This window comes from Opisthocomus hoazin, chromosome 2, assembly GCF_030867145.1.
Source record: "Opisthocomus hoazin isolate bOpiHoa1 chromosome 2, bOpiHoa1.hap1, whole genome shotgun sequence".
In the NCBI taxonomy this organism is placed as follows: Eukaryota; Metazoa; Chordata; class Aves; order Opisthocomiformes; family Opisthocomidae; genus Opisthocomus; species Opisthocomus hoazin.
The window spans coordinates 427,423-451,036 of record NC_134415.1 but is presented as its reverse complement, the minus strand read 5'-3'; the positions used below and the strand labels follow the sequence as shown (position 1 = coordinate 451,036).

Genomic DNA, 23,614 nt, shown 5'->3' with positions numbered 1-23,614 from the left:
ACTGATCATCCACCAAAAACCTCATTCATTTCAAATTGCTGCCTTGCTGGAGAGAGTTCTTCCTCCTGCGTGAATGGCCCTTAGTCCTGAAGGTGTGACTTCACTTCTGGCTGTTCTAAAATGCATATTATGCATTTGATCTCAGCGGAGTGAGCTGTTCATATGGCTTTGTCAGTGACTATTACTTTTCATTATTTTCCACTCCTCCAGATTTTGTGCCTTCTGAAAAATTTGAGTAATTCCTTTATGCTTTCTTCCAGATTGTTAACAAACATTTTGCATAGTATAGGGCTAGGAGATGATCACTGCAAGACCACCCTGAAAAACAGACATTTGATGATTTGCTGTGGGAAATTACATTTTGAAACGTATCAGTTAAATCCATTTAACACTGATCTCATAGTGTTCTAGTTTCTTAATCAAAATGTTAATGCCATATAAAAAGCCACACACAAATCTGGGTGAGCTGCAACGTTGCTATTAGGTTGTTCCACTAAATTTGTAATCTCATAAAAATGTCAGGTTGGTTTGACAAGGTCTAGTTACCAGAAATCCTTGTTGATTGACATTAATTACATATCTTTCTTTTATGAATCAAGTATCATGTTAGCTATTTATTCTGTCCAGGGCTGGTGTCAGGCTTACATGCCTATAATTACCTAGATCACCTCATAAAAAGCTGCCCTACTCTGTAGCATGATGTAGTTCTGTTCCTGTAAAGCGCTCTATTTTAAATAATCTCTAAATGTGAGTGTTTTTGTTTTGCCACCAGTACATTTTCTAAGGAGAAGCAGAGGGGGTGAGCAGCACTGAAAACAGCACTTGTAGGACTTTGGAATAGCCTGCAAAGGCACTGTGATTATATTAAGATCATTTTTGCTAGGCCTTTAAATTAATGTCCTTAATAGCAACTACAGATTAAAAATGCTTGCTTCAAACACTTGATTAGTTAAGAAAGAATCAAGGCAGTTGGCTTTCCTTAACATTGAAAGATCTTTAATATGTTTTGGAGTTCTTTGCGTTACAGATCATTTCAACTCTACATTTCTTCTCAGTTACCTCTATAGGAAAGTATAATTAGATTTTTTTTGTTTTGTCTTACAGATATTCTCAAAGTAACCTCATTCTGGAGTAGATCAACTTTTATAAAGAAATTATGTTATTCCACTTTTTAGGTCAGAAGAATCAATGATGGGTAAAAAACTCAATTATAGAAATAATTCTATACAAAGGCAAAAATGCTGAATTTTTTGCCTTGCAAAGAAAAGTTAAAACTTTTAAAATTAAGACCTATCCTCATTTAAAACAAAAATTTCGAAAGTTAGTACTTATTCACTCTTTTCCAGTGTAGAAATACAATATTTCCACAGTATATTGGACAGTTTTTATGGGCCACAAAAGGCATCTGCGTCAAAACCCACCACCAGCAAACATAACAAGTATGATTTAGAACAGCTGGTTATATATTAAATGATTTTTTTCTTTTGACTGTTTCTTTAAGAAGCTTTTTTTAACCACTGCCTTATTTTTGGCAGCATAAAAATCCTAAAGCTGAGATTAAGTGAGGTCTTTGCATCTGTTCTTCAGTTTCCTCAGCTCACCAGCAGAGTAAAGAGTTTCCAATAGTTTTTGTGAGCTGGAATTACGTAGATGTTCTGGCAAACCCAGAGGAATGAATTAATTTCTACTCTTTGTTGAGGGGTCTTGGGAGGTTTGGCTCATCTTGTGTGTATTGCTACCACTGTTTCTATTCACATGTAGGGATATGTCACAATTTTGTAAAGATCAAACAAAATATACTGAAGATTATAGTGCTTTGTTCAAACAAATCCTCTGCTCTTTGATGTTGTTCTTCAGTTGTTAACACTGCACAGAAAGGAAAAAAAAAAAATTTTAAAGAAAGTCCTTTGTTCCTCATTATTTTTTGCATCTGTGGTTCGGTTCCAGAAGACATTATCTAAAAACATGAGCGCTAGGGATGCTTTCAGAGAAATTTTTTTCAGTGTTTTATTCTGTCTTGCATGAACAATTACTTTGCATGATTGTGCGCTGCCACTTCATTTTGCTAGTCCTTCAGAACTGCCTTTTGAAAATAAGCAGTTGTTCTGGACACAGCTTCACATCTCCTTCAGTGACAGAGTTCTTGGGAAATTCTGCAAATAGTGTAGATGCCTCATCATTTGATGAGAGGTGGTTTCAGGTGAGTTAAAGATTTGCCTTGTAACAGGAACCAGTGAGCATTTTGGCAAGACTGATACCTTAGATTAACAAGTCAGCACCTTTTCTTCAAATGTTATGATGCCCCTGGATTCGTTGCAAAAGCAGTTTGTTTTATAAATGATCATTTTTATATCCTCTTTGAGACTGTTGGCATCAAGGGTCCAATGGAAAGTGAGCAGAGCACAGCTTGTGTTCATCTGGCCAAATTCGAGATCACTCACAGCCCCTCTAATCCCATTGACTGTGCTGATAACGAGATAGTATTCCAAAACAAATCTGAACATAAATGCACCTGTAATATTTTAAGATATTTTACTTTTGGAAATGTCTGAAAAACAAGTTGATGATGCACTGCAGCAACGAACTCACTTTGTACCCATGCTGTGTTGGCTGTCATGAAGACTTATTGTATGGTTCTAACATCCCTGTTTTGGCCTGATACGGTATTCTTTTTCAGTTATTGTGTTGTTCAAAACAACCTTGAGGAGACTTCTCTTTGCACGGTGCATAATTAAACTGCAGAACTCTTTAGCATGATATATTATGGAAATTACAATGGGTTCAAAAACTGACAAACTAATGGAAGAAAAATCCACTGAGAACAATAAGACGGGAAGATACCCTTTCTGTTTTAGGAAGTCTCTGATCCTCAAATGGCTGGAGCTTGGGAACACACTCTCGCGAAACACCTCTTTAGGTTTGTCCAGTGTGGTGGGTTTTGGTTTGTTTTGATTTTTTTTCTTTTTGTTTGGTTTTTTTAACACACATTCTAGGCATCTACTCTTATCATCCTACTAGTGACAAGATATTGGGCTGGATGGACTGCCTATGGCTAGTGTGGCCTTTCCTGAAATAACTAGATGTTACCAGAACAGATTCCTTAGAGAAGTCAGATATAAGACTGAGATATAAAGGATAAATATGACCAATATATTTGTCGCAATCTGTATAAAGGCTCCATTTTTTAAGTTTACACTCTGTATTTGTGCACATATGTATGTATTTCTGGAGTCTTAATCACACCTAGCATGAATACTAAAGGAAAGTAGACTCCAAATTCAGTATATCATATTCTTATGCCAAAGAGGAAAGTGGAAAAGAGGTGTGCGACTCCCACTGGCATGTGTTATTACCTTAATATAGTCCCGAGCCTAGTAGTGACACCAGTGTTAGAGTTACTGTATTTGTGCTGTATGTTGCTCCATGAGTCATTTCTGTGTATTATTTGGAGGGGACTGTACCCTTTGTGCATTCGATCTATTAGAGTTTTGGAAAACTTACAGGCATTCAGTGACCTAAACAAATTGGGAAGCAGTGATTGAAGCCTATGAAAGAAATGCTAGTATATTAAAAGCAGAGAAGAAAACTCAAGAATATACAGTAGAATACACTCCAAACTGTAACATTGTGCTTACTTTGTCACTTGTTTCACGAATCAGACCCACTTTTCTTTTTTAATACAGCTTATTTTATACATATTCTTGCATGCGCTGTGGCAATATGTCTAATGTGTTCAGGGATAGCTTTTTGTAATTCATAGAGTGAATTTCAGTAACACTTTCATGGAATCTTTTGTTGCTCACTGCACATGATATAAACAATGTGCTGCTGTCTGCAGCTGTTGCAGATTCGTTACTGATGATTGAAACCTTGGATTTCTACTCAAGCATGCAATGTGTTCTTGCAATCATCTGTCAGCAATCAGAACAGTTGAAGGTGATTTTGTTAGGGTACAGTGTGGTTATATAGGAGTCTCTCAAATGTCAGGCAGTATTTATATGGAAGAGCAGAATTTCTCCATTCACGTCTGGCGAGTACTGTTATTGAGTGTTTAATAACTGCATCATTTTGCAGGCTGATGCACAATGGGGGATATATTCTCTTAGATCTAAAAGCTGCTATAAAATTTACCTTGGCATGAAATCTGTTTCCTGGCTATAGTGTCCATGCTTAGTGTTCTAGTCTGAGATTCTAAAATGTGAACGCATTAGGTTTTGATTAAAAATTGTCTACTCTATTTTTGGTCTATCTGTTTCTAAGCGATCGTGCCTGTAACTGATTTGGGATCAGTTCATAAACTCTAATTTGTGTCTTCTGCTTCTGTGCATGCAGCTTATGAAATAAGCTCACTTTTACAAACTGGAACTCAATTTAAAATAAGCATGCACTGTTTATAGGATGTGGTGGTTTGAGATCATTTAGTCAGTGACATCACCTGTGAGCCACTCTCACCCGAGGCTGCAAGGTAATTCATGTTGGAAATAGTGCTACAAAGAATGGGCTCTGACTCTCACGGCTCGTGCTAGTGCAGAGGGTAGTGCTTGAATAGCTGCGGTCAGAAATGCCCAGATTCTCGTGGTATAGCTACACAGGGCCATGCAAACATGGTTATCTTCAGTATACAACAAGTATTTCTAGCTCAGAGAAGTCAGGTATAAGCAAAACTTCTGTTGTCTTGGGTCTAGAAAGTTTAAGTTATAACAGATATCTTTCTGATTCTGTTTTATGCCTTAACGGCCCGACTCGGGGAGGTACTTAAAGTACACACCCAACTTTAAGTATACAGATAGTCTACTGATGTTAACACTGCTCTATACTTCAAGCACCTGCCTGAATGGGACATTAATTTGAATGCATATTAATCAACTGTATAAATAGATTGAAACGGCTTAGTAAAGCCCTTACACTGTTATCAGAAGTACTCAGTATATTGTTTGCTGGGAGGGTGCTTGGAATTTAACTATTTCCCTTGTTTCAGTGCAGTGGATGGTTGGAAACGTGGTTAAAAAACCTCAACTTAAGAGCATGTTAGCCCTAGTCTGTTACTGACATTACGCATTGCAACTGTTCTCTTCACATCTTTATGGAACCTCGTGTCTCCGAGTCGTACATCTGCTGATCCCTTGTGCAGTATGTCATAGCAGCTCTTTGGGACTTTGCTAAATGTTTGGGGCATTCTGAAATCAAACGTTTAAGTGTTCCCACTGTGATACTTCAATGTGCGTGGGCAAAAAGTGCTTGTGGTTCTGACTTGTTCTTGAGAGCTACACATGCTTAAACTGCTGCCAGATGAGGAGAGTGCGTTCTAGCGAAAAGCACAAAGCTGCACACAAAGCTGGTGCACAAAGCTGTCTCACTTCTACCCCGCCGTTGCAACATCAGAACTGTCACAGGAGTATTCAAGTTGCATCAGTGGGTTTTGTAGTCTGCTTTAAAGAAAAGCCGTGTGCTTCTGGTGCCTGTGTGGTGACTACTAAGAAACAGCTTCTCACTGAGTGCCACTGTTACAGTGCGGTTCGGAGAAGCTGTAATTGTGCATATCTCACTCTTTTCAAACAAAAACATCAGCCCCACATGAATCTTAGGTTATAAAGCGGGAAAATAACAAAACTCACTATGGAGTTAGGTTAAAGGTGCTATGACTTTTACGTGTGTTAGAGGTGGCACACATGAATAGATTGATTTCTGGAAGTTTTATGTTAAACCCTGGTAGGCAGTAGTGCATTGCTTGGAGGATCACTAACTGGTCAATAAGGAATTGCTGCTATAAATTAATTCTTGCAATTCACAGTTTTTGTTGGAGCATTTGTATAGCTGGAATTCTGCGAGAATCTCTTTCAGCTGGTTTTCTAGCTCAGTTTATTTAAACTTTAATTTAAAATATTTAGCTTTTTAAGTAACTGTAATAGCCATTTTTTGAAAATATATAGATATAAATATGGAAAATATTTGAACAAGAGAACAACCATACTGGAAAGCATTGGGTCCATATTACTGCCCCCCCAAACCAAAACAAACACCCCCCACCCGCAAAGTGGTGAAAATTAGAATGTTAGAACCACTTAAAAACAAATAATCCACATGCGTTAGTATAATGCTACTACTTTTAAACTGACACTATTTACCCTGTTACTACATATTTTAGTTTTTATTGTGAAGAGTGTAAAATGTCGTGTGTCAGGTGTTAGGTTCTTTTTGAATACATTTGACTAGTGTCTTGGAATGTGCTTCCTGAGGGCCTGTTTCTCATTCTGTTATTTAGAAAGCTCCTGTGATTGGGAGAGTCTCAGAATAAACAGCGCGGGTCACCTAGGAGATGGTATACTGTAGCAAAAAGATTTTACTGGGGGAGGGAGAAGCTCATTCTTGCATGAAGTGGTGTTCTGTGTTCATTTTCTATGTATTTTTCATTCTTGTAGAGCAGGTCAGATTGTTCATGGCAACATTAGGATGGACTTGCTGCCTGTCCAGGTTTGGACCAGGGAGTTTCAAGGCGTCTCTCAGGAATTTGAGTTAGAGCCTGATTCAGGTAACAAGCTGTACAAGAGTGACACAGTTGGAACTGTCTTTGGATTTCATGAAAACGTTACTGTGTTGTATCTGGGATATCTTCCTGTCCATGAACTGCTGTTCTCCCTGCTTACCTTCCTCAAGAGCAAGCGAATCGCACAGTGGCAAACTTGCGGTATTGCTGGTCTGCCGGCCTTCAGCTAGGTAGAGGCTGAGCCTACATCTTTTTCCTGGCCCTACTTCTCGATGGAAGTCAGTGTGGGCACCTGAACCAAGGTGGGTGAGAGGGCGTGTGCGCTTCTCTGGAATGCATTTCCAGCAAGGACTGTCTTTTCGTAGAATTGAAATGGTTGCTGCTGTCTCATCTAGTCTGTGGAGGAAAGGGAGCGTTACCTGCTGTGTTACTGCAGAAGGGCACGGCCACTGCGGGCCTTGTGACTGACAAGTAGCTGTGGCTTCTGTGGAGCAGTACGTAGGGGATCTGCTTTGGAGAAGGTAGGCCGGGGGGGCGAGGCGGGGGTGTTGCAGGTGGTAATCTTTAAAGTAATTAAGTATTGTCCCTAGGCTGTACTGTCCTGGGGTCTAGTCCCTGCCTTCCACACTAATTAAGCATTTTTTATGACAGGCTGGATAAAATATGTAGCACATGGACTACGTATTTGTGTGTGTAGGAATGTAGTTGCATGCCTGCTCTCCTAGGAGCTGAGTTAGGAGCTCTGTGTGTTCAGGAGAGAGCTGAAGTCAGCTTTTCTACTTTCTGTATAAAAATGTGTGTTTTCCAAGGTGTTGCTCAGGAAGGTCCAGCTATGGATCTGCAAAAAGCGACTAGAAAGGTCACTTGTCATATTAAAGGCTGGGCTCCTTTGCTATGGTAAGTAGTGTTGCAGAAGCCATGACTTTTGTTTCCTCGAGAGTGGGTCATGGTGTGATAGTAGTTAAATCAGAAGTTCACACTGTAAACATGTAATGGGGGAAAAGCAAAGCCACATCTGATACCCATCTGTAATTTCTGTCTGAAATTGAAAGCATTCAGTTTTATCATATTACAGGCCTGAACCTTTAAATTGAGTGTGTATGTTTTACAGACAAATGTATTTCTCATTATTTTAACTTCTAATTACCTTGAAGGGATTGTTTTATGCAATGTACTTTTGCAAGGTCTTCCAGGAAGCTGCGAAGGCGGTGATAAGTGCCTGGCAGGGTTTGGCAGCCTCTAGCTGTTTAATTGCTTGTGCCATCTATGGGAGAGTTTAGGGTCATAAAAAAGATTTGTCATAGCAAATGCTACAGTAGACTTGTTATGTTTGTGTGAACACAACATTTGTGAGGCCAATTTCATCACGCTGGCTCAGTTAACAATCTGTGCATCCTAGCAGGGAACTTGAGCCAAATAGATGGGTACCTCTGCGTTTGGCTCTGTTGCCACATACCGAGTGCAGGGGTCTGCACCTGGACGGGCTGGGGATGCAGGCATGGAGAGCAGCCCTGCCGAGAAGGACTTGGGGGTGCTGTTGTACCCCCCCGGGAGCCCTGCGTCCAGCTCTGGAGCCCCCAGCGGAGGACAGACCTGGAGCTGTAGGAGCAGGGCCAGAGGAGGTCCCAGCAATGATGCGAGGGCTGGAACCCCTCTGCTGGGAGAGCTGGGGCTGCTCAGCCTGGGGAAGAGCAGGCTGCGGGGAGACCTTAGAGCAGCCTGTGAGAGAGCTGGAGAGGGCCCTTTGACAAGGGGCTGGAGCAATAGGACAAGGGATAATGTTTTTAAACCTAAAGAGGGCATATTTACACTGGTTATAAGGAAGAAATTCTTCACTCTGAGGGTGGTGAAACCCTGGCCCAGGTTGCCCAGCGAGGTGGTCGATGCCCTACCCCTGGAAACATTCCAGGCCAGGTTGGACAGGGCTCTGAACACCCTGGGCTGGTTGAAGATGTCCCTGCTCGCTGCAGGGGGCTTTGGCTAGATGGCCTCTAAAGGTCCCTTCCAACCCAAACCATTCTGTGACTCTGTGACCTGCAAGTTATGGGCAGTTTGATTTCTAGAGGTTATTTTGTTAGAGTGGTGCTGGTGGTCTGGACAGTGTCAGTTAGTGAGTTGGTCCCCAGTGCTGTAAATGCACGAGCACCCATGTATTTACAGGACTGGAGACTCAGCGTGGTGTGTTTGAAAAGTTGTGAAGAAGACAATGCATCTGGACAATTGTTTTTATTTAATGTCCATGGTAACGTCTGTCTTTCTGTTTTTCTGTTCTTTTTCTGGTAGCTCATTACAAGGCAATGATTTTGGTCATGCATTTGTGTCTCTTAAGCAATTGGTTTTCCTTACATAAAGTTGAAGTTAAATAGTTTAGCAATAAATACATTTTAATTTTTTTTTCTGAAATACATTTCAGAGGTAATTTGCAATTTAAAACTTTGGCAATTGTAGTTGCTTTGTAAGATAGATACTGTAACAAGAATAATAGTTTTTGAAATGTCAGATGGAGAATGTAGATCTCCTTTTAGTCACATTTTTAAACAGAATTACTTTTTGATTCGAGTGAGGGCATGAATTTCTATTTATGCAATTTCTTTTGATTATGTATGAATTTACAGCTATATCTACAAGTAGAAAACTACTTAGTAAAATCAGGGAATAGGAAATGTTTTGCAATGGAGAAGGGTAAAAGAGTCCTGCCCACAGTTGCCTGCCTGGTCAGAAGACCGGAGGAGGTTGGGACGGGAAGTAGTACTGCTTGGGAAGAAGATGGGTTTCCACAAGTAGAGAGAGGCGCAAACCGTGCCCCACTTACTGTTCAGAGGGGGACCACGAGGTCAGCTATTGCTGGTAAAATTCTTCGTGCCTGAAGGCCAAATGGCATGGCATAGCTTACCTGAAGCTAGTAAGTTTTTTCAGTCCCCAAAGCAGGGATGTAAATCATGTACCAAGAACTGCAGCTGGGTGTGCCCGCTTGGAGCTCTGCTAGTGAGAGATGCTAGCTGGCACCATCTAAAGCGTGGCAGGGACCTTGCTGACACTGCAGCTGTACGGATGAGTGTTCAGTTACCCGGAAAGGCTCTTGGATATTCTTTAACAATAAGCTGTTTGCTAGTGTGGGCTTAGCCTTGTTCTACCTGGATACAATTATTTAAGTCAGGAAAAACCATTTCTTTTAGTTGCTGATTGTGTTTTACAATGAAGGCAGAGTAGACAGGTAAAGGTTTGCTGGGAAAACCAGATGAAGTCACTTTAGTAAAAACAGTCTGTCAAGACACCGTCAGCATTATATTAAAGCTATGCAAATAGCCGTCTACACTAGATAATATGTCTATGTATGAAGTTGTCTCAAAGGAAAAAAGTCCACGTCTTTCTGTTTTTAATAATAGAAAATACCTTTTCAAATCGGATAGTGTGCTGTCAACTGTGGATAAACATTGGCTCTTTTCAGTGGTGCCCAGTGACAGGACAAGGGGCAACAGGCACAAACTGAGGCACAGGAAGTTCTGTCTGAACATGAGGAAGAACTTCTTCCCTCTGAGGGTGACGGAGCCCTGGAACAGGCTGCCCAGGGAGGCTGTGGAGTCTCCTTCTCTGGAGATATTCCAGCCCCGCCTGGATGCGGTGCTGTGCAGCCTGCTCTGGGTGACCCTGCTTGGGCAGGGGGTTGGGCTGGGTGACCCACAGAGGTCCCTTCCAACCCCTACTATTCTGTGATTCTGTGATTCTTCTGTACTGGTGTGCACATGAAAAAGGTTTGTTGTGTTAAATGCTTGTTTAACTTATTTGCTGAATTTTTCAGATTTCTTATGCTAGAAACTGTAGATGAGTGCAATGCAAATGTAGATTTCTTTTTTTCCTTACAAGATTATAGAGGGGTTAATGGATTTCCCACTGTGACTTATGTTTTCTAGGTCATCTTGCATATATATTGCATCTTGCTCATCTGTATTACATTATATATTGAAAATATATTTTTAAAAAAGACAACAGAGAGCGTTAAACTAAATGCCAAAGAACAAATTCAGTTTACTGCTAAGATTTTAGTGAGTTTTGCAGTACAAGATTAGCCAAAGAGAAAAGTTTTTTTGTGTGGTTTTTTTGGTTTTGTTTTTTGTCTCCCCTCTGCCTCCTTCATTTACTGCAGCCCTCTGTAATTTTCAAGAGCATCTAATAATGTGTAATAAACAACGGGGAAAGTTTTTGCAAGATGTTAGCCTATAATGCCATTTTATTAGGAAGTGGTATATTCGATTCCATAACAATGCTATATCCGTGGTTTTTTAATGTGTGTCTTGTGTAAGACACTGGTTATTTATTTTTATTTTGTGAACTTGAAGTAACAAATCATGCAATTATATAGGGAAAATCGTGACAGGATTATGAGGTGTCTACTAGACATTATAGTACAAATCTTGTTTTTTAACACATTATCTAAAATACTTATCTCACTAATGAAACATCTTTATTTGATTTCACGGAAGTGGAAGGAACAATTATAATATTCCTTGTGTAAGGCATTATGTATAGATTATACTTAGCTGAAACCAATAAAATTAACTAAACATGTACATATACTTCACTTCTTGGATGATGGCAATGTCAATCAACTATTTGCTTCTGTCTTTTCGCGTTACTATATTTTAACATCATTCCTCCTTTTCTATTTATCGTATGTTCTGGGCATCACACAGAATGTTTAGTTGCTTTTTGTTTTAAGAAATCTTCAATTTGTGTGATGCAGCACAAATATTCCATCTGACTGCTCAGTCCATGTAGAAGTGAAAGATTTAATCCAGAGATTCAGGGAAGAGGAAAAAAACTAAACAAACGCATCTAAATTCACTCGCAACCCCATCAACTCTGGCAGCTGGACAAATCTCAAAAATACTTACTGAAAAAAATTTTGCAGAATTTCCCCAGACCTTTGGGTTTAATGTGTCTTGCTCTGTGTGGGTTACACGTTACCTCTGTGTAAGTGGGACACAAGACCTGCTCTTTAGCACCTTTGTAGAAGGGAGAGTATTGGGAGCTTAAAACCCAGTAATTCAATAGTCAGTTAAGACTGTGGCAGACATTGGGAAGATAACAGAACAAACCACCTAATTTTTCAAAGCTGAGACAGAGATGAGGCAAAAAGCCACTCCTGTAGTATCGCAGTCTAATTCTGGCTGCGCAGCATCCTCACACAAGTACTGATGCTCTCCCTGAGGCAGCCTTCGTGCTGACCGAAAGGTGTGTTAGTACTGCCTTTCAGCTGTGTTAGACTGGTAGATCATCAGTATGGTTAATGGATGGACGTGAGGCTCTTGGACATTGGTGATATGAGCTGAAGGCTGAAAATCTAAAACCAAAATAACAGTAATTTAAGATGGCTGTTGGGCTAAATATAGCTTTTTCCCTAAGCTTTGAACCTGACCGGTTCATTTATATCAAGAGGTGGACAAAGTTTAAATGTTTCAGTTCAGATGGATGGGAATTTATTGCATATATTGAAGTAAAGCAGCAATATTTACAGTCTAGACCATGGAATTGGTCATGTTGTATGGAACGCTCAGGAAAAGTAACAGCTAGTTAAAGAAGTGATGTAGTTTACTTAGATATTTGTGATTTGTTAACTCTGCAGGCTTTTCTCCGAAGCTCAAGATAATATTCTTCGGGACACCTTGCAACATACTGTCACCTGTGCAATATTTACAGCTCGAGCATGGGAGTCTTGTTTCTTACACATTTTAGGTTTATTCTATAGTCTTTTTGAATTCTTGATCACTGACTTTATGCCATGTGCTTGTTAGCATGTCTGGAAAAGAAACAAATCACTCTAACCTGTAACTGGAAACAACTGTTTGTGCAAGAAGCTGCACAGCCTGAGAATCTGGTATCATACAGTATTCAAGTTTCTTCCGTCCTTGTGCCCTTTTTGTGGCTTACATTCACATTAAAATTCAAATCTGATTGCCAGAGGAAATTAAGCTCAAAGTGAAGGATTGATCCTCTACAGGAAACACTTGATAACAAATTCAAACCGTTGGATTTTACTTTAAAGGAGGCTGATGGGAAAGTTTAAGGCCTAGAAATCAGCACTAATGTTCAAGATATGATGATTATAATACATTATAACTAGCTGCTCTTGAACTGAGACTTCCTCTGTGGCTCAATTCAAAGGAACTTTTCCAAAATACACTTTCACACATGCTGAAAGGTGGTGAACAAATTCAGCAGAACAATTTGTGTTGGGCTCCAGCGGCTGGGCTGGGTAGCAGTCTTCTGACAACTGCAGTCTTTGTTCAGCCCAGATGTTAGTGTTGATCAGAGATTGTATTTTGAAATGAAATGTGGATGAAAAAAGTTCAGAGCAGAGAGGGGAAGGAGAGGGCAAGGAAACCTTTCACTTTATTTTATATGAAAGCGTAGCCGTGATCATTGAACAGTTGTTTTCTTACAGCCATCTTACTGTATCTTTACATACCATGGACATTACAGTGCCTGTGACACATTAGCTATGCATTTCTGGTGATAGGCTAAATGTCTATAGGGCCTTGGAGCCCACCTGAGGTAACGTTCCAGGCAGAGATCCATTTTATGAGGAGATACGATGCCCCGCAGCCTTGGTTTCTTTGTCTGTACTGTGAGAACACGGGTGATTGAAGAGCTGGACCATGCCGAAGTCCTGTTCGTTCTCCCTTTGTGTCATGGAAATGTTGCTACTCGGAGGAATGACAGCAGAAGTAGTGACAGGATTGTCTGAGCCTGAGCGACCCACTTGCAGCGAAACAAAGCAAATACGGTGTGTGGCTGCCTTTCGACGAGCAGAGCAAATGAGAAATACTGCTGTTAAAAACGAGACCAGTCGCTTTCACAGAGAGTACTTCACTGGGTGGTTGAAATGGCGTTGTCTGGGCAGCAGCAGCTAAGGGATTCCCAAGGCATTTGTGTTCTTTGTTTCCACTGTGTCGTGTCTGGTAGACGAGGAACGAATAATACATGATAGGTACTGTGTTTCTTGTTGCTTTGCTTGCACACAGAAGTCCTGCAAAACTATAGTTGCACGTTATCTCCAGAGGCCAGATGTCATTATAACCTCATATAGTTAATAACCCATCATGCCAGTTATTTGAATCTTAATTATATCTATCTTATGTCTTTAAATTTTGGTACAAATTATTAACTGAAAAGTAATAACTGTTTTATTTGTAGTGCAGGCAATAGATACGCAAGTTGTATGCACCATTGTACAAAAACAACCTTGTTGGTATAAGTCGCTGAAAATCACATATAAGTGATGGCTCCCTCAGAAATGGATAGTAAGATCTTCTCAATCATTAATAATCTTGGTTATATCACATTAGACTGCTGAGTAAAACTGAGTGGTAGCTATAGCTGTCCTATTATTGATTCTTGAATAATACCTCCTGTTCTTCCAGTGAATTCTGGAAAAATGGAAGATAGAAGTGTTGTCCCTTGGTAAGAGGAGTAAACACATAACCAAAAGATTGTTTTAAGAATGTGGATAGAAGTGGTGTCCTGGGTTTGGCCAGGACAGGGTTAATTTTCACCGGGCTCCAGGAAGGGGCACAGCCGGGGGGTGGGGGCTGACCCCACCTGGCCAAACAGAGCCCGGTGCTCCATGCCATGTGCCGTCACGCTGGGTTCCGGTGGGGGGGGGGGGGGGGGGGGGGCATGATGGGAACTGACTTGCGGCTTGGGAGCGCGCGGCACCGGTCCTGTCCAGGAGACAGGGTCTGTTGTGCGAGTTTGTGTCCTATTTTCTCCTTATCTGTACCGTTGTTGTTCCTGTTCCCTCTGTTTGCTGCTCTGTTAAACTGCCCTTATCCCGACCCACCGGTTTCTGCCTCTTTCTTTCCATTCTCCTCCGCACGCTGGCGGGGGGAGGGGCGGCCGCATGGTGCTTTTGTTGCCGGCGGCAGCCGAAACCAGAACAAGTGGGGTCTGGGTATGATGAGAGTAGAGGCTGTGCTATTTTGTAGCCCTTGAAAATGTCTTAAAAAGAAAATTTATGATGAGTTTTTAGATGCATTTTTATATGCCTTGTCCTGATTTTGGCTGAGATAAAGTTAATTTTCCTCCCAGTTGCTGCTGCATTTTGGATTTAGTATGAGGAGAATGTTGATGGTACACTGAGGTAGATAGTTGTTGCTAAGAAATCAAGGACTTTTTTCCAGTTTACCATGTTCACCTAATGAGCAGGTGCACAATTGCTGCTCAGGGACTGGCTGTGCAATCAGTTGTCAGGTGGTGAGAAAAGCTGTGTTGTGTATAGCTTGTTTTGCATATTCATTATTATTATTGGTAGAATTATTTCCTTTTTTGTCCTTTTAAACTGCCTTTATCTCAACTCAGGAGTTTTACCTTTTGCCTGTTTGTCCTCCGCATCCCACTGAGGGGGAAGGGGAAGGGTGAGCGAGCGGCTGTCTAGTGCGTAGTGTGGCTGCTGGGTTAAACCATGGCAGCCTAAAACGTGGCTTGAAGTGACTCCATCAGGACTGAAATGCTAGGTCTTGTAAAAAAATTATTAATAGCACCTACATTTCCCATCCTGTAATCCTGCTGCACTCAAAATACTTGCCATATCATAAGCTATCTGTTCAAATATTTGCTGTACAACAAATCGTTTTTATCTCCTCAGCTGAATAAAAGATATGGTGAATTGTTTGACTCTGAGAGAAAGAAATGGAACTGTAAGTTTTTTATGTTCTTCACGAACTTACTTAAAGTTGACAAAGAATAAAAAGGAGATAGTGTAAAGATGCGTTGCCACTTCTTTCTCTGAAATACAATGTGTCTTTTAGTCACTTGGACACTTTAGATTGCAACTGTTACTGCTGAACAGAAAGTGAAGTTTGGAAAAATGCAGGAGAGTAACATTTCTGCCCCAAACTGGTGCTTGTCTCAAAAATGTAACAATTTCAAAAGTTAACTTCTGCCGCCATCCTTCAGACAGGTCAAAGTTGATGTATTCGCTGAGACCAACCGTACTCTGACAGCCTCAGTGAAGGGCTGGCAAAGGACACTCATCCTAAAGAGCTTTTGTTGTGAATAACAGATCTTTCTTCTTCTTAGCCAGAGGCATTTTGAGCAGGGCAATGGGGTTCAGTCAGAAAGCAGATATTAGAGAGATGCTCGTATTTCTTCTACATTCTTGTGCTGCTTTTGTCTCATGCCAAATTAAATAAACATATACTTCTTCCAGACTTCGAAATTTATTATGTCAGCACTTTATTGTCATTTTTCACATTGAAAGATATTTCAGCTTATCTTTGAGGTTAGCTTTTAACTATCAGCAATATTAACCACACCTACTACAGAATATTTGACCTCTCCTGGGATATCAGTTTTTCTGCTTGCCTCACATGAAGGCATTTCTTTCAATGTCCACGTCCATGAACTGTCCATGTCAACATCCATGAACTGCCGTGCTGTCCTTGTACTGCACACTCTCCAGCACAGATTCTGTGGATTTGAAAGTGTAAGGGCTGGGGAAATTTGTTTAGAAACGTATATAGAATACGCTGGTTTTGGTGGCATTCTTGTATTTTCATTCTTGCTGATTATTCTGATTCCATTCTGAATATGTAGGTCCAAGATCAGGTGCTGAGTTTTTTCACAGGACCTTCTCTTTTGAAGAGAAAAATTACTTGAAGACATTTTTTTATGGCAAAGCAGTGTTGTCTGATTATAGTGATTATGCTGTTGAAAGATTCATGTTAATACTGGTATGTGAGTGGTTAAAGTGGCCAACATCTTTAATCTTTGCATCCTCGTATTCCTGAAATCTGTGCTAAGGACCTTAAAATCCACTGTTGCTTAATAACCTTGATTATTGTCCTACTTAACAGATAATTAACAATGAATTGATTGCATTATTCTACTTTATGTAGTGATCTATTTATATATTTCTTTAACACTGAGTCAGTACTTAGGACAAGAGGAAATGGCCTCAACTTGCATCAGGGGAGGTTTAGATTGGATATTAGGAGAAATTTCTTTACTGAAGGAGTGGTCAGGCATTGGACCAGGCTGCCCAGGGCAGTGGTGGAGTCCCCATCCTTGCAGGGGTTCAAAAACCGTGTGGATGTGGCACTCTGGGACATGGTTTAGCAGGCGTGGGGGTGTTGGGTGGATGGTTGGACTGGATGATTTTAGAGGTCTTTTCCACCCTTAATGATTCTATGATTCGATGGTTCTGAAGCAGATAATGTGCTGTAGCTTGGATGCTGGTCTAATACTAGGCACAAATCCTTTCCCTCAAAAGGAGTTAACAGTTTGTTTGTCCACAGTCACTCGGGTAGTCCACGAGAGCTGTGTTTGCTGGTTGTTTGCCTAGGAGGTGATCCAGCTAGCCATGCCCAAGGGACAGTGGCATTTCCCAGCTCAGGGAAGTCAACTGTTCTTTGGAAGAGTGTTTACGTTTTTGAGGTCACGGTCAAGAATCGAGGTTATGGATGGCAGGAAATCCACGGAGGGAAGGTTTGATTTTTATTGGAACCTCAAGTAGGAAAAAAGTATTCTTGAATGGAGATCACCTTTAAAAGAAAGTAGTGACCATGACAGGAGCGGAGCCTAAGGATAATTTCTCAGCTACAAGTGTTGCAATAACAGTTCCAGATGGACTTTAGCTTGTCTGAGATTCAGGGAGCTGTAGGAATGCTTTTGTTTTATTTAAGTGGCATTTGACTCTAAACCCAATTATATTGCAAAAATTTGAGTTACAGTTAATAATTGCATTGCTGGTTGAGAAGCAACTTGTGCTGATGGGTTATATTTCTTCATAACTTCATACATTTATGCTCTGGCATAAAAAGGTTGTGCTTGCATCATGAGAAGTATGTTAAGTCTCTGGGAAATCTAGCAGATATAACAAATACTTGCAGATTGTTTATTTACACAATATGTAAAACCAGGCCACGTAAGTTTTTGTTTGTGACTGGAAACCTAATTGAGTTTGTGACTTTTAAAATCCTTCAAGCAATTGGAATTTGTATTCCTCTGATTAAAAAAAAAAAAAACCACAAACCACAGATCTGGAAATGGAGTCCAAACTGTGCCAGAACTGTCAGACACTCAGTAAACTGAGTTTTTCAGATTCCGGTTTCTGCCTGTATTTCTGAGTTCTCATCACAGCACTGAAGTCTCAAGCCTACAGATGTAGACTGTTGTGTAGGTTTTATAGAATTGTACATTGTGTGCATTGATACCTTTTGTTTTTGCAAGGGTGAACATTTTATAAATGGGTTAGTTTTACTTTACTGCTAGTCTCAACATGTTTGTTGTAAATGACTTTTTTATTCTTTAATCTTGAATGTGTCTTCTGAATGAATACTTGACAGATAATCTTGGGGGATTTTTTTCTATCATTTTTATGAGCCCTCTGTTCTATTTGCATTTAATATTAATATTTGCTATTTAATTTCAGTTTACTCAAGCAGGGAGTCTTTCAATGAATAGTTTTGGAGAGTGGCAATATTTTCTTTTGTCATTTCAAATAGTACTTTCACATTCCGTAATGTTCTCCATTCAGCAACACCAAAGCACGTCATAAATATAACTTGTAGAGGAATTTTCTTAAATCACTTTTTAGACTGATAAACAGAAGTATAGAGAAGTAATTTTCCTAATGCTACAGAGAAAGTATTTTGGGAATGTAGCACAAGACTCTTGATTCTTTTTTTTCCCTTTTTTTTTTTTTTTCTTCTTTCTTGCTTTGTTCCCCCCGGCTCACATGTAGTCAGTATTGCATACATCTTAGAGTATGAAATAAGAAATGCATTGCTTCATTTCCCTTCGATCTTCATTAAACAGCTTTCATGACAAGAAACTTATAGCCTTTGTGAGGTATTATCAAAAGCAATTAGAATCACCAAGCAGACACTCTTTAGGGGAAAAAAAAAAAGTCTAAAGCTGTTTCAACTGCTTTAGCACTTACTTCCTTTAGTACTCTTTCTTTTTGCTTGTGACCCAAAGAAAGTTAGCGGGTAAGTAATTTTATCAAAAATGATTTTTCTTTTGTGTGTTTCCTGGCCCATAGTTTATCTGTTCTGGAATAGGAGTTGTCAATATTCTCTTAAATGTATTCAGAAGATGTACTGAAGCAAGGAGATATTTTCAAGACTTCTGCATTGAAATAAATCCTTCTTACCATTTAATTCGAACAAAAGTAAAATCAAATTAAAAGGCAAAGAAAACCCAAGCCCCAGAACCCATTAGCAAATAATACAAAGACTAACAGATATATTTTTAAAGGTTGAAAAGAAATTAATGTTACAGATTATGTAAGGTTTTCATGTACTCCAGATGAATGTGTAGTTCCATTGACTCATTCTCAACTGCTTGAAATGCTTCAAGTTGAGCTGATATTTAAAAGCTGTGTGTGTAACTGAGTCTTGAACAAGAGAAAAAAACATGGAAAGTCTGAAGGTTTGTCTAAGGGTTACTTTAAGCATGTTTTCTTTCTTGGGACTACTTCCTGGTGATGTGAAACAGTACAGAAATGTGATTTCATTATTAAAAATTTACCTCTATGTAAACATGTGCAGGTGACTATTTCAGAAGTTTTGAGAACCATAGAATCATAGAATGGTTTGGGTTGGAAGGGACCTTAAAGATCATCTGGTTCCAACCCCCCCTGCCATCAGCAGGGACATCTTCCACCAGCCCAGGTGTCTGAGCTCCATCCAACCTGGCCTTGAACCCTGCCAGGGAGGGGGCAGCCACCACTACTACACAAGCACAATTACTTTAGTTTATAAATAGGCTTGCCTTTAAACGATTCTCTTACCCCTTAGTTCCCTTAAACTGCTACTAACACACGCTTCGTACAAGGAGTCTTTAACTTATAGTGGAGTTGGAATGTTTTATTTGTGTTGAATCTATTGCACATCAGTGCCTCTCTGAGAAGCAGGATTGACTAACCTAGGAGGAAGGCTGTATTAATACTTCTCGTATCTCAGTTACCAGATTACACCTTAGAGGCATTACTACATAGTACTGTATTTGTGTGCTGTAGAAATAAACAATATATCTAAATGATCACCACTGAGAAAAAAGACTAATTAACAGCTGTTTCACAGACGAAGAACTCCCTGCTGCAAGGCTCAAGGCAGTGAGAAAGAGCGAGCTTTTTCTGGACTGATTTTGGTGCAGTATTGTAGTAAATCTCAGTGCAAGGCTGCGTAGAGGGGAAGGTGATTTTGTATTAGAACTGATGTTGTTCAGCCGCACTCATTCTCTTGCCTTCATACGCTAACAAGCACTAAAACAGGTGTCCAGGACCTTAGGGCGACACTGGGAAATGCCACCTAGCAAGTCTTTTTCATGGCTTTCGGGTTGGTCTTGATGCTGGGTTTTGGATGTGGCTTTTGCAGCCTAAAGAAGTTGATAACTTTTTTTTTTCCCTATCATCTTGTCCCACCTCTGTGAGTCAGTAGGAAATGCTGCTGATTTGTTCACTGTCTCTGTCTTTTTCTCTTGCTGTAGTTTATACTTTTTTTTTCCTTTTTTTCTCTTTTTTAGGATTTCCCTGCTCCTAGTCTGGGTGTTTTGGGAATCATCTGTGGTCTTAATATCTTCATGCCATCAGCACTAGTCATTCTTTTATGCCTTCTCATCATCTCTTCTGATGCTTTTGTACCCTTGCCTTCCAGTTCACACTTCACTTACACCAGTCTACTGCTTTCATTACAAATCTCCACAGTTGGATACTGGAAAAGAGATCTCATAGGAACAAAGGAACTGCAACCTGTCATCTGTGGCTCCTGTTGCGAAGGACATGTCTTCGAACTGCTTTTATTTACATATGCATAGAGCGGTTTGCACATTTAAAACAATCTCTTACAACAACACCTTATCAAAGCGCAGCATGATTGGCTTTCCCTGGGCTGCAGTGGAAAAGAGAACAAGGCACACAGTTGTGCAAAAAGTATTATGTTAATGAAAGCAGTCTAACAGGCTGTATAGACCAGTGTGGACTAAAGCAACTTAATTCAAACACAATATATGATATAATTGCAAATGCAGTATGTGTCCCAAGAGAGCTAGAGCTTCCCTTCAATGTGGTGGTAAAGTTGTATCATGTGGATTTCTAACATCACAAAAGGAAGACCACACTTTACTAATTTAGAGCTAAAATTCTGTATTCTAGAGTTCAGAAAATGGTAACATCTGTAACAAAAAAAGGTGGAAATATTAATGCATAGTGACAAAGCTTAGTATTCTGCCTTTGATGACTATAATTAGATGAAGTCAAGATGAAATTTTTTTCCTATGAATTCAGAAAATCACGGAATGTATCACACCAATATCAAGTTATTACACAAGGAGGTATCTTCTTCACTAGGGAAATCACTGAACAGAATACGCACCTGGGCTGGTATTTTTGCAAGGGATTCCTTACAAAGCTGTCCTAATGATTGTTCTCCTGTTCTGCTGGCGGTGGTGATTTGTCTGCTGTCTCAAATGTCAGTTAGCCTAAGATAAAGGGAGGGCAGGAGTGGCAGGTATGTAATCTTCTGTGTATCTCTCCTTTAATATTTCAGGAGTTTTACTTTAAATGTGGCGCACACCCAACCACTGACAGTGAGACATCTGTGGCTTTGAACCTCGTTACAACAAACAGTCGCTGCATCACCTGTATAACATGCACAGATACCAGGTAAGTACCGCGAGGAGCATCAGAGACGCGCTGTCTCGGTGCTGCAGAGTACTTACACTTGCAAAGACCTTCATTCTTCTGCTGATTTTCCTTTATAAAGACTTTTGTTCCCTGGTGTCAGGGTGGAAAATGGGCCACACTTTCAGGTGTGTTGTTTTGTTTGCTGGTAGGATTTTTCTACCTTTATTGAGTTGCAGGTGGAAATCTGACTCCCTAAGTTGTAACTACAACCTCAGGTGCTCAGGACAGTGACATAACTGTGTGGCACTCTGCTGCTAGTCCGTATTTAAAAGCCGGTGAATGAAGGCGTGACTTTGACGGTGACAAACTGTTCCTGTGGAAAGGAGCTTTTTGGTGTTTTTTTATATATCAAAGTAAAACTTCTTATGGTGCATCCATTCTCATGTTCTTGTTTATTGCAGTTTGAAGTACTGCAATTCATCTTACCGTGTGGTATTTGGGCACATACATTCAGGAATACCATTGCTTGCAAATGCGTAGATTAAAAACCAATTGCCTGGGAAAGACAGCTACCATTGTTGTGAATAATTACCTGAAACACATTTATCTACTGATGAGAGATGTTTTGAGGTGGAACCTCAAACCTAATAACATGATGTTGTACACTAAGTGTTGCCACTGATTGGTCTGCATTTTGCAATAGAAGAAAGAATTTAGAAAAATCTTATAAAATAGCAGGAAGTGTGAATGAAACCGTTAGGAGATATCTTTTGGGGGAAGAAAAGCAGGATTCCTGGAAAGAAACTGGAAATTTTTTCTTCTGTTCTGTGGCAAAATCCCAAAGGGGAAAAAAGCGGGTGAGACTTTATTTTCTGAATTTGCTTAGTGGAACTGTTCCAGGACTAACTGTTGGCTTCCTAAGCTTTACTAGTAAAGTTTAGTGGGACTGTTTATTGATATATCACTAAAGCATATCAGTTCTCATTAATTTAAATTAAGGCATCAAATAACTGTGGCAGATCTAAGTTGCACTACACTTTTAGCTCAGCACACAATCTGGGAATACTAATTTGTGAATAGGCCTATTGGATTTATACACTGAACAGGGAAGGAAGACGTGTCTTCCTGTTGGCCACATGCTCTTCAGATTCTTTCTAGCTTACAGGACCACTTCTGAGATGCTATGAGGTGATCTTAAAGTATTTTATTTGTAAAAGTTTGTAGGAGTTCTGATGGAGTACCCTAAGAAACAGGGCAGGATTTGGGTGCCTAAGCCTCTGACAAGGCACTAGTAATTTCTCGTTATCTATCCGTGATAGGGACAACAGGTTCTTTGAAGTTACTCATATACATAATAAGTCTATCAGTCTTCTCTTTTATTTTCCGTAGCAGATTCAGTTGATCATAAATAGATTTGTCTTCTGTTATGGAGAGTAGAGATGCTTTTTAGATAATGAAAGTTCAGTTTTCTGATTTTCTGAATGGCTGACAGATTTTATTTGATCGTAGCAAGATCTCTGAAGCCTGTGGCATGAGAAGACGATTAGATCGCAGATATTATAAAACCAGCCTACAGAGTAGTTGTATCCACTTCAGTGTGACCAAAAAGGGGAATGCTCTTCTGACCCACTGTGTCTTGTAGGCCATGGAATTAATTGTTCATCAGGAGGCAGTGAAATCGGTTATCCCAAGGGTGAGCAGGAGAATACTCCAGCAGTCGTCTTGCAGTTTCAAGGGTTATAAGTGCACTAGTACATTTGTGTAGCCAAAATTTGACTTCTCATACTTCCTAGAGCTATAGATGTAGCTTCCCTTTCTCATTCCTCAAGTCATGCAGTAAAATGATGAAGAGGATATTCTCGCTTCTGCCTTATTGTATACTTCATAAGATTTTGTGAGTGACCTCTGTTGTGCACACTTCCTAATCTCCTCCCACCCATGAGCAGGTCTTTTGTACTGGCCTGTGGAACTGCACACGATGAAATCGGCAGGCAGCAGGCAGTATTATTTCAGTTCTTCCTATCTTTCCTGGTTAACCAACATGAAACTGTTCTTCCTTGACTCTGCCTCAGTGCAAGTAGCCATTCCTTACATGAAAACGTGTACCAAAGAGAATTGTGAAATGATAGTTATTGGTCAAAAGAGAGAAGCTGCAAGGGATGCTCGAACTCAGTACTGGTTCGTATGGTGTGTCTTCTGGAAAGAGTTGATTCTGGCAGCATCCTCTGTATTTACAGAACTGGCTCCTAGGTACAGGTTAAAGGCCAAATATCAGTCTAATGTCTAGTTCTCCTGTCCCTTCTAAAAATTCGCTGGGCAAGAGGAACGATTTGGCCTACTGCTGTGCAGAGCCCCAGCATGTGTCTGTACTGCTGAAAGAAAGAGGGCCCACGGCTGCTCCCTGATCCCAAGGCAAAGGGCGATGACTGCCAGGTATCCAGTGCAGTACTGTGATAGGTAGCCTGGCTCTTCGTTGCAGCCAGCTTGGGGTAATCTTGAAGCCA

General features: G+C 40.2%; 1 protein-coding gene across 1 annotated transcript in view; it reads left to right on the top strand.

Moving 5' to 3' along the window:
* The window catches only part of PRKN (parkin RBR E3 ubiquitin protein ligase), a 729,755-nt gene that overhangs the window by 358,493 nt on the left and 347,648 nt on the right, over positions 1-23,614 (top strand). Inside the window, exon 6 of the mRNA XM_075411660.1 lies at positions 21,034-21,149. Within this exon, the coding sequence (XP_075267775.1) occupies positions 21,034-21,149 (116 nt within the window). The remainder of the gene's footprint in view (positions 1-21,033; positions 21,150-23,614) is intronic.